At 34.8% G+C, this 12,351-nt stretch overlaps 1 protein-coding gene across 1 annotated transcript in view; it reads right to left on the bottom strand.

Annotated features, from left to right (window-relative positions):
- Nucleotides 1–571: 571 nt before the first annotated feature.
- LOC129269062 (neuronal-specific septin-3-like) overlaps nt 572–12,351 on the bottom strand; it is a 64,450-nt gene continuing 52,670 nt past the window's right edge. The window contains exons 7-12 of the mRNA XM_054906514.2: nt 11,537–11,674; nt 8,789–8,906; nt 7,714–7,809; nt 3,590–3,686; nt 3,006–3,141; nt 572–1,701 (exon numbers count right to left, since the gene is read on the bottom strand). Coding sequence (XP_054762489.2) covers nt 1,671–1,701; nt 3,006–3,141; nt 3,590–3,686; nt 7,714–7,809; nt 8,789–8,906; nt 11,537–11,674 — 616 coding nt within the window. The 3' untranslated portion in view covers nt 572–1,670. The remainder of the gene's footprint in view (nt 1,702–3,005; nt 3,142–3,589; nt 3,687–7,713; nt 7,810–8,788; nt 8,907–11,536; nt 11,675–12,351) is intronic.

Here is a 12,351-nt window from a genome sequence, read left to right on the forward strand (position 1 = left end):
ATGACATTTAATAGTAAATGTTCCTCAGCCACTGAACAGATGAAACGTGACATACAATGTATTGTTGTTGGTGTGTTAGAACCTTGTATCTCAAATTGTAAAAAAATATGAGGACAGATTTAGGAAAAGCTTGATTCTTGAATTAATATGACACAGGTGATAAGTTTCTCATGCCAAGAGAGATTTCTCTCCTGGTGGGTGTTTCATAAAGCTGTTCATAAGTTAAGAGCGACTGGTGATCCTTCCTTATCAGCTAAGTAATCACCAATGGATATTTAATGGTGAATATCATTTACCACAAGAAAGGATCACCAGTCGTTCTCAAATTCACTCTTAACTTACAAACAGCTTTATGAAATGGCCCTCGGGAATTAGGAGACTAATTTCAGACAATATGGAGTCACCACGATTGCCATATTTCTAAAATACAGCTTTTTCTAACCTTCTCTCAACATTTTCAAAAAATTTGATATACATTGTTTCAACACCCAGCCATGATGTAACACATGTAATGATTCATATGACCAAATCTACCAAAAATAGACACAAGTCTTCGATTCAGATATTTGGGGATTGAAAATTGACATCCGAGGTTTGCAAATATCTTTGCCAGAATTACTAGAATTTAACACATTAACCATGACAGCAACGTAACAGACAGTATGCAAAGTGTTATTTTGTAGGATTTGGAAACCTCACAAGGTTATTTTGCATCAATTTGTCATATTCTGTTAGATTTGGCCATGTGCTATGAAGGGGCAAAAATGGTATGGAATTAATGGAAGTGCCATATTCATGAAAAGATGATTATACCCGAGTGCCATATATGCATCAGACTGTGAAAAGGTCATGAAAAACTGGGAAAAACAAAATGAAATTAAATGATGGAGAAAGAAGTGAGGAGAGGGACTTGATCCTGAAATAGACAAATGGATAAGTATGAACAGGTGTGATATGGAATATATCAAGAATGTTGACAAAATAAAACATTCTAAACAGCTGCACATGGCTTCATAAATTGAAGTTAAAACCAATGCCAATGGTTTTGCTTGTATTATCAAAAGGGCTTCATTCTCAATTCCTTTCCTACTAGCAGGTTTGAAATGAAAATTCATAAGGCTCGTTTTGCAGATATATATACAAAATTATTTTGTAAATGCATACTTGTATTAAAGAAATAGTATATGTTTTAAGAAATAGTAGTATTTTGCAATAAGATGAATGTATAAATAGAGTGTTTAAGCATAATACAGGAACAGCAAATATTGTGGTGCGAGCATCTGCTGTCAAAAAGTTGATTTCAAAAAGCTCGAGTATTAAAACAGTCAGCAAAAAGATGAATGTACCTTAGTGAAGCATAATGGCGCATTAATACAAAACTTGGATTGGGTTAAATGAGAGAGGGAGAATGTGATTGTGGTTTAAATAAAACAGGAAAAAAACAAAAAAAGGTGTAATTGGTAAGCACCATATGCAAAAGACATATGAGGTGAAACATTTCAAAAGTCTATTTTTTTAATGAAATCAAATAAAAGGTTTTGGTAGACTGTAGGTGGATGCAGGTACAGTAGGGTGTAGAAAACCCACAGAAAGACAAGAAGACGTACTGAGACCAAGACAAACAGACAGACAGACACACAGAAAAGGATGGGTGGTGGTAGGGGAAGGGTTTACTTGGTAGTCGAGTCAACTTTCTTGGTGCTGTAATGAAACAGAGAGTGAACAAAATGGGGAAAATGAGAAAGATAATAACATACATAGAAGATTGTTCTTCTACAAGATTGTATTTAAAGAGAGGGGATAAATATTGGGAGGATAGAAAGGGATTAACATGGAGAGTCAAGATGAAATAAATTAAATTACAGTTGATGATTCCCACTTGTATGTATATAAATCATTCTTCTACTCTGTGAATTCCAACCTATTCTCAGGTTTATTTTTAAAGGACAAGTCCACCCCAACAAAAAGTTGATTTGAATAAAAAGAGAAAAATCCAACAAGCATAACACTGAAAATTTCATCAAAATCGGATGTAAAATAAGAAAGTTATGACATTTAAAAATTTCGCTTAGTTTCACAAAACAGTTATATGCACATCCTGACTGGTATGCAAATGAGGCGACTATGACGCCATCCACTCACTATTTCTTTTGTATTTTATTATATGAAATATTCTAATTTTCTCCTCATTGTCAAGTGATACAATGATTAATTCCTCCATGAACATGTGGAATTAGCTTTGTTTAATACTATATGGTTCAGTATAGTTGGTCCTTATTGTCAAATCTATAAAAAATGAAATATTGTATAATTCAAACAATAAAAAACAAAAGAAATAGTGAGTGATGGACATCATCGACTGAGTCACCTAGTTGTGCATATCACTGTTTTGTGAAAAATAAGCGAAACTTTAAAATGTCATAACTTTCTTATTTTACATCCGATTTCGATAAAATTTTCAGCACTATGCTAGTTTAATTTTTCTGTATTTATTCAAGTCAGCATTTTCCTGGGGTGGACTTGACATTCAAATCAAATAGAGAGGGTTAATGTATACCACAACCAGTAGTGCAATACGTGACTTCATTTGAAAACTATATTTTCAGTCTTGAATTTCTTCTTGTAATTGGTGGAATATATTAATCTGTGTGCATTATTAACTGGTTCTGTACCCATGGAAATAGTCAAACAGGAAGGGCGGATTCATTTTCAATTCTGAACACATAAATGTGAAACAAAATTATCATTAAGAAGTCCTCTTCAATTTCCAATTCTAATGAACAATAATTAAAAATGCTCATTCTTCTCTTTCCTGATAACTTACGCAAATAAGATATTGTTAATATCAATTATAGCCATGGTAACAAGCTTATAATAAAATTAAAGGACCCACTATACTATGAGCATAATGATCAATAAAAAATATTAGAGAAACATTTAGTATATTACAAAATCTTGTTTATAATATATATTTTCAACATCTACTTTCATCTGCTTTATCGTACTTCTGTCTAGCTTGGAGTCTCTCGTAGCGGAAGTTCTCGTAGTGGATGGTATCGGTGATTTCTTTAAGGTCTTGGAGGTGTGTCCTGATTAGCATGTCGCGGAGGTTGGCAAACTCGCAGTGGTTTGGGTTCTCGACTACAAAGGAAAATTATGCAGTAGACATGAGATATGTCTAGACATTTTCTTTTTTTCAAGTTTTTCTTTAAAAGATCAAACACTTCATGATAAAACATAAACATGCCCCCTTGATAATGAGTCTTCTTATGAAATGAAATACCTTAATAAGGAAAAACACCAAACTCTGTAATAGTTCATAACAGAAAAAAAAACATTACTCTCATCTCTACAGAGCACATAGAGATGCAATTGGCAGAGATACTGCATTAATTAAAATTTATACATACATGTGGGTATTATTATCCTTATACAGAAATGTAATAAAATGTGAGTTTCAATGAGTTTTCTCCCAAGGTTTCTGGTCATACAGATGTGATAAGCGCTATATAAATGCAGAATATTATTATTATTATTATACACATGAAGAGAATGGAGGCCCTTTGGTCATTATGAATGAAATCCTTACCTTCAATCAGACCCCAATTCGTGAGTCTTCCCAGGAGCTCTCGTCCATCAACTTCATGTAGCTTATCACTCCCTACCACAGCAAATGGCATTTGGTCCTGAAATAATGATAATAATAATAATAATAACAATAATAATAACAATGATAACAACAACAACATATTTACCCAGGCTAGGCTAACTACTTCAATTCCTACAAAACTGTTCCCTAAGCTGGCCAATCCTATACCTATAAACATAATATTATTTTAGCTGGGGTTGGATAGATAATGAAGAATAGTAAAAATAAACAAATTCTGCTTTTGTATAATGCTTTATACATTGGAACAATGTCTCTAAATGCTGTACAGATATATTCACTACCCAGGTCATTGGATTAAATCTTGTTGGGATGCTCCTCAGGGGATGGATTTGCACAATGTCCTTTGTAAACAAAGAGAAGCACAGTGAATTATCAAGAAAACAATGAATGCATGAATATACATCATAGTTAGAAAACATTTTGAACAAACATGAATAATACATGTTGACGTTGCTGGCCGTCCATACTTGTGATTGATTGGATCAATCGTAACTCTTTGTAAGACGGGGCCCTGATGTTTTCATACAAACTGATTGTAGACAAAGTAGGATCAGTCCATGTGAGATGAGGCCAAATAGAAAGAGGACAAAACAACCATCCTATTTTTTGTGTAACAGAAAATACCACTTAATATTGTTCATTTATGTATGATATATTTGATGATTTATATACAAAACTATTGTTCATTATCTTGATGTCAATTTTCAGACATGTTTTTTCTTGTCCAGAATTTTGATATGAAAAATGCTGCAAAAACCAATAAATGAAGAAATGAAAATGGGTCCAGACCAAATGGCATTTTACTAAAGTGTAACATCAGTTAGAGAAAAGAATCAACAACTAGTATTAGTATTAAGAATCTTTCACACAATCAGAATTTTCACTCTTGATCAACACGTAACATTCGGTGAACTGGGTATGAAGGACAAAATCATCAAAAGATAAAAAAATCTCTCAAGGTCTTATCATTTTACTTGAATTCCATTTTTATTGTAATGATACTTAACCTAATAGCATGAAGAACAGTTCTGGATTTTAGAAGTATCTTCCAACGAAAGTTCTTCTAACAATAGATTACAAAAGGATTCTTAAGTGGGACAATTCATTTGCGAACAAAGCATTCTTGCCTCAAGCATCCAGTTAAAAAGACTCTTTTTCATGGAGGAAATGGGGATATCTGAACTGGAAAATATAGTTCTATCGGCTATTGTAATGAACAATATCTGAGGTATTTTAAAAAGTGTGAAGATAAGCCTCTTTTCTTCACTCTTTAAATGACTTCCCTGCGGAGAGGCAATTTGAGATCAGTTTTATGAAAGTGTCTTTCCAAAAGACTGTCATTATACATGTATTTTCACTGTATGAGACACCAGGGAATGTTTAACAAAGATTTGAAGTCTGACTTCAAGTCCGACTTCAATTCTCTTTGTGTGTCTTAAATAACACATCAACGCAGAGATCAGATCTTGCTCAGAGCATGCGTGCTACCTCGTAGTCATTAGCAGGGATAAGCATAAGATACTGTGTGCTAACTGGCATTTAAGCAAGACTTTAAGTCCACTTTGTGAAAACCCCTCAGGTACCTGGCATTGTAATGTATCATCAACCTATTGCCATTTAATAAATCATTTAAAAATAGATTATTTAAATCTCTTTTAGAGGGGTTCACAGCTCTAGATCTTGAAAAAAATATAGAATGATACATTAATAACAGTTTGAATGAAAGAATTACTCTGTAGGTTATACAATCTAGGTTCCTGATACTGGATATATGCAAGTTGCTTCTTTTCTTTAAATTAACAAGTTACATTATGTTATACTGTTGGCTTTTATAAATCATTTTATTTTTTTGTAACAACTTTCATGTGATATTGCCTCCATTTGATCTATATTTATATTTATATTCATTAATTATATTTATTTATATTATATTGATATTTTGTTTATTGATTGTAATGAGCAGAGAGCAGAGGGAAAGAAGCTTTCTTTGAAAATGCAAGAGGATGTCGCTGCTAAGAATGAAAGATCAGATTGGATGTGATGAAGGATCTGTTATTTGAATCCATATATACATCAAATGTTTACAAACAAGAAAAAAATAATAAATTGAATAAATAACTGCAACAAGAGCCCATAAAATGGGGGAGTGGAAATAATTCTTAATGACAGTACGAAAAGTAGTAGGATGGAAAGGGAATTAATAGGCCACTAAATTATATGGTTTGGCGCCCTCTACAAGAAATAATCATACTTTACCTCGCCCCTTTCTAGTCAGCATAGTATCACAGAAACATGATTCATTAGATGACTTAAATAAGCTCATAGCACTGTGAATAGGTATCGACCGTATGAGCATTACTATTTTGGGCAGTTTCAAGACCTTGTCATGACTTATACACTTGTCTAGCTCATAGCCTGAGATCATCGCACCAGCTTCTTCTAAAGACGGCAAAATATGAATGAGCGGCCAGCCTATGGTGAATTGGCTTTCTCTGTAACAGCACCTTCTCTTTAATATTAAAGGACAAGTCCACCCCAACAAAAAGTTGATTTGAATAAAGAGAAAAATCCAACAAGCATAACACTGAAAATTTCATCAAAATTGGATTTTAAAGGTATTGTTTAACTTTGTGAGCAGCCGATTTAAAAAATTCTCAAACCAAGATGAAATATGTGTACAAGTGCATGTATTAGAACTAATAAATCCTGAAAACAACAATTATTGAGAATGAAAAGCTAAAACTACAGGGCAAACCCCGATTTTGTAAATAGGCGTCTTATAGACGCCTAAATAGTACACATAAGTGTATGGGATGAAATTAAGATGGTGTTTTCGGTCACTTTATATTTCAATTTTTGAAGCACTAAATGATTATTTTCGAACGCAATTTTTTCTGGGCTTCATTTTTATAACATATCACAGACACAGGTGACAAGTGTGACCTTCTAGCTCAGATTTTTTAAAAGTCAAACCAATGTTAACCAATCACTTTAAATAAAAAAGTTATGACATTTTAAAGTTTTGCTTAATTTCACAAAACAGTTATATGCACATCCTGGTGGGTAAGTAAATGATGATGATGTCATCCACTCACTAGAAATAGGGAATATTCTATTTTTCTCCTCATTGTCAAGTGAAACAACGATTAATTCCCCCTGAACATTTGAGTTGTGCATATCACTGTTTTGTGAAAAACTTAGCAAAACTTAGAATTTTCTAATTGTCATAACTTTCTTATTTTACATCCGATTTTGATGAAATTTTCAGCAATTTGCTAGTTTGATTTTTCTCTTTTTATTCAAATCAACATTTTCATGGGGTGGACTTGACCTTTAAAAAGCCAAAAATCATGAAATATGTATAATCATTAGAGACTTTTAATCTACGTTGGAATCTTATCTTCTCTGACACTATCATCTCTTGGCTCTAGACGAGTATGACACGTATCAAAACTCGCTTATTCCAGCAATTTTTCTTGTGCACCTCCGAATAGAATATTTCTAGACAGATCTAGATGGCACAATAAAGGCCACCGCACACCTTACGACCCGACTGGTCGCCGACTGGCTTGCGACTGAGTGAGGGGAGATGTGACGTCACAGCTCTTGTCAGCTTGAGCGTCGCAGACCGGTCAGAGACAAGTCGCAAGGAAAATCGGAAGGATTTGACATGTCGAATCCTTATGACTGGATCGCAAGCTCAATCCAACCTCCAGCCAATCAGACAGCAGAGTTGCATAACGCGTATTATGATAAACAACGCGCATACGCAGTAGTAAGCGCAATTTCTCAGATGATATGCCAAAAAGCAAAAAGCGCATGCGTGAGTCGCAGATCGGATCGCAAGGTGCGCGGTGTCGAGGCTTATGACTGCCTTGCGATTCATCTCCCCTCTCTCAGTCGCAAGCCAGTCGCCGACCAGTCGGGTCGTAAGGTGTACGGTGGCCTTAAAATGCCTACCATTATTATACTTCTGGCAACACGACTGGCTGGGATTGATACTTATTTTTTTTAATTAAAAATTCACGATATTTGAGACTTACCCTAAGAGCATCATTGATAAGTGTATCCTCATCGTCTTCTTCCAGGTTCTTCATGGGGTACGTCAGTATAGTGTTCTGATTCAATGCATGCTTTATCTGCAAACGAATTATAGAATATTCATATTGGTATTGGTATTTATTTCATTATATCACATTCTAAAGAAATATAGTACAGAGTAAATATGCAACGAATAAATAAATAAATAAATAATGAATAAAAAGATAATAAATAAATTATTTAATTAATAAATAAATGTACATAATACGATTGCTTAACAGCTTGATAAACCCACATCTGTTAGTATATCAAACAACACTGTTCTTTCCTTAGGTCCAGGAAATATAGAAAAGCTATTGTACATAAAAAGAATAAAGTACACTTCAAAGGAAGATATCTGAGTTAAGCAATAATACTAAAAAAACAAAAACATAATTATACAAAATAGATGTCAATGACAAATTGGAAAGGTTCTTTACATCTTCTATTTCAGATTACAGGAATTGGGATTCCTTTTAAAGCAGATGATATATTCATTAGAAGATTTGACCTCTAAACCTGTTCTGCTTGGAAGGGTATACCAAAATTAATATATCAGGGGGGTGTTTCACAAAGATTTAAGTATGACTTAGAATCGCACTTAAATATCGAGTTGTGAATGGTATGAAAGGCTTGACCACATTGGACAGATCGTGTCATGAGGACGCGCACTACTGCGTGTCTATCAATAAGATCACGCGTTGCATATCATTTAGGCGTCGGCATTTAAGTGCAACTTATGTCATACTTAAATATTTATGAAACATCCCCCAGATTTCCTTTTTTCATATAATAATTACAATCATATCCTGCTTTTTTCAGGCTTTTATTGTATATTCAAAACAGATATGATGGATTCATCGAAATTCAGATAATCATGAAATTGTAAAATTTCTGGAAAAAGCAATGGTAGAAAATATATAACCCTTTAAAGGTTCAGCTATGTAAAGCATTTCAAAGTATGTGCATATAATTTATTACAGTACAATAATACAAAATACCAATTTGAAATGTTAGAAACGATTGACCCTCTCTCACCCTCTTCTTGAAGAGCAGTCTTTCTTCAATGGTGAGTGTGTCTGCCTTGGAAATGACTGGTACTACATTGACAACCTTGGCCAACCTCTTCATGAATTCAACATCTAAAGGTTTTAATCTGTTGATAAAAATAACATTAATCATACTTGATTATACATTGTGCTTATACAGTGCCTAAATACCTCTATTTTAGAAGTCTCTAATAGCTCTACATAAATACAGCGAAATTACCCTGGCTTTAACCCAGCTCCTGTTAGGCGTTCAAGCGTTTGAAGGAATAAATTCCCACCAGCGGTCCATTTCATAAAGCTGTTTGTAAGTTAAGAGCGACTTTAAGAATGGCTGTTGATCCTTTCTTGTGGTAAATGATATTCACCGTTAAATGTTCCGTGATGATTATTTAGCAGGTAAGAAAGGTTCACCAGTCATTCTTAAAGTCACTCTTAACTTACGAACAGCTTTATGAACTGAAACACCCACTTGGTATTTAAGGGAAAAAAAAGATCAGGCTAATCAGGGTGACTAAAACTGATGAGTACTGAATTCTGAGATTCCTATAGAATTTAACAGGGATAAGCCAGATCTGGTTGGTAATTAATAAATTGGATGTGTACTCTTAGGGATTTGTACCCCGATTGGCTCTCCATAGTTAAACCACAAATTTAAACCTGAGTTCAGAATACGGGCCAAAGTCTTTGATTAATATGATAAAGCTGAGCATAGAAGTGTTACGTTTGGCTTCTCATAGTCGTAACACTCTTTCAAAACAGGGTCAGGTTATACGGGCCTAATTACAACTGGCAGGCAAAAGATATTCATTCGAGCCAACCCATTTCCAATTTTTAAATTTGATATTGCTGATTGACAAAAACAAATGAATATGATTGACGATCCAACACTGATTCTAGGGAGGTATACCTACTGAACTTCCTTTTTTCCAAATTGAGAAGATATATCACCACTTTGGAACTATTTTTTACTGGGGGAAGAATTAGGGCCATTTTACTGTATCAAGTGATGAATTTGATCCTGTCAGGTGTAGTCTTCATAAATGCCGATTTATTTTCAAGATGAGCCAGTCGAAGTACCCTTTTCTGGTCAGATATGGAATGTCAGACATATATCCTATCTATTGGTAGTAAACATTCAACCCTCGAATTTCGCCCTTATTTTTTATAAATTTTTTTATAAAGTGCCACTTTAACACATGAGTCTATGGGAAATGTTTTACGCCTGTGATAACTTTAAATGAGTGGTACAGCTATGGGAAGCCATATGTGATTTCACAGATTTTTCGACATTCTAGGGGGTGTTTCACAAAGATTTAAGTCTAAGAATCAAAGAAAACAGCACACCTTACGACCCGACTGGTCTACAACTGGTCTGCGACTGTGTGTGAAGGGGAAGGAAATGTGACATCACAGCTCTTGTCAGCTTTATTACAGTCGCAGGCCGGTCAGAGACAAACCGCTAGGAAAATTGTAAGGATTCGACATGTCGAATCCTTACAACTGAATTGCAAGCTCAATCCAACTTCCAGCCGATCAGACAGCAGAGTCGCACTTGAATCCCGACGCGTATATGATATACAACGCGCATACGCAGTAGTAAGGGTCATTTTCTCAGCTGCTATGGTAAAAAGCAAAAAGCGCATGCGTGAGTCGCAGACTAGCAGGGTATAGTCGGATCGCTAGGGGTGCAGTGTCAAGGATTATGACTACCATGCGATTCGTCTCCCCTCACTCAGTCACAGACCAGTCGTAGACCAGGGGCCCGTTGCAGAAAGAGTTGCAATCAATCGCAACTCTAAAACTTCATGCGCAACTTGATTTTCAACCAATCAACAGCGCGCATTTGAGACTTGCGCATGATTTTTAGAGTTGTAATTGATTGCAACTCTTTCTGCAACGGGCCCCTGACGGGTCGTAAGGTGCGCGATGGCCACTAGATTATTAATAGCGTGTGGCATACAACTCATCATTACATTGGTCAGACCATGCACAAGGGACACACACAACCGAATATCCATCAATGAGACTACACGTTGAACAAGTTGGGCATGTTGGTACCTATGCATGACTTTAAAATCAAACTTAAAGGACAAGTCCACCCCCACAAAATGTTGATTTTAATAAAGAGAGAAAATCCAACAAGCATAACACTGAAAATTTCATCAAAATCGCATGTAAAATAAGAATGTTATGGCATTTTAAAGTTTCGCTTAATTTCACAAAACAGTTATATGCACATCCTGGTCGGTATGCAAATGAGGAGACTGATGACATCATCCACTCACTCACTATTTCTTTTGTATTTTATTGTATGAAATATTCTAATGTTCTCCTCATTGTTAATTGAAACAACGATCAATTCCCCTCTGAACATGTGGCATTAGCATTATTCAATACTATATGGTTCAGTCAAGTTGGTCCTTATTGTCGAATCTGTAAAAAATGAAATATTGTATAATTCAAACAATAAAAAACAAAAGAAATAGTGAGTGAGGGACATCATCAACTATCTCATTTGCATGTCACTGAGTTGTGCATATTACTGTTTTGTGAAAAATAAGGGAAACTTTAACATGTCATAACTTTCTTATTTTACATCCGATTTTGATGAAATTTTCAGTGTTATGCTAGTTTGATTTTTCTCTATTTACTCAAAGCAACATTTTTCTGGGGTGGACTTGACCTTTAAATCTCTGTGAAACCACCCCCATTAGAACCACACACTGAGTGCACTTACCCGTGTCCCGTCGGTGCTATGAAGTACAGACATACATGAACCCTGCTATCTGGAATGTGTTTCTTACGACTGATATTGATCTCTTCTGATAAGTACTTCTCATACTGCTCGTTGATGTACTCCTCTATGGGTATCCAACTGAAGGAAACAAACGTCAAAGAGGCATCAAAGTGAGATTCCGGAATGATTAGCCATTTGCAATTAGAAGATCGGTATAATCGATATGGCAGGAATGAAATCCAGAAATGAAAAATTATATTCTGTGATTAAAAAAATGCATTTTCCCCCCAAAACTGTATTTCATAATAAAATGCGTGGCGCGCATGCTCATCATGGTGCTCAAGCTGCTTGCAAGCTGAATTGCGCACTGCTCTTGCAGATGAAAAAAAAAACATTGAAACATGTGTATATCTCACCCTGGTTTTGACAAATGATTGAAAAAAAAAGTTACCTGAAATTTTATCGATCCAATAAACCATATTTGTGTTATCTTTTTTTTTTTACAAAATCTTATTTTTTTAAAGAAAAAAACATACTGTGGTATTTTGGTTGCAAAAACGTACTAAATACGCCAAAAACGTACTGGTTGGCAGCTCTGGGAGTGGTTTATGGTACACCATGCGTAAACCACTTTCGCAATTGTTCTTACCACCATGCAGAGCTTCAAACATCATCTGAAATTCAGAAAGGCATCTATAGAAAAATAGTAGTTCGTAGTTTTGAGAATTTGCTGTTTTATACAATTTGAATAATCATTGTAAACACTTTGGGTTTCATGGGGAAAAGAAGGATATACGTAATTATAATTTGATAAC

This window comes from Lytechinus pictus, chromosome 10 (assembly GCF_037042905.1).
Source record: "Lytechinus pictus isolate F3 Inbred chromosome 10, Lp3.0, whole genome shotgun sequence".
In the NCBI taxonomy this organism is placed as follows: Eukaryota; Metazoa; Echinodermata; class Echinoidea; order Temnopleuroida; family Toxopneustidae; genus Lytechinus; species Lytechinus pictus.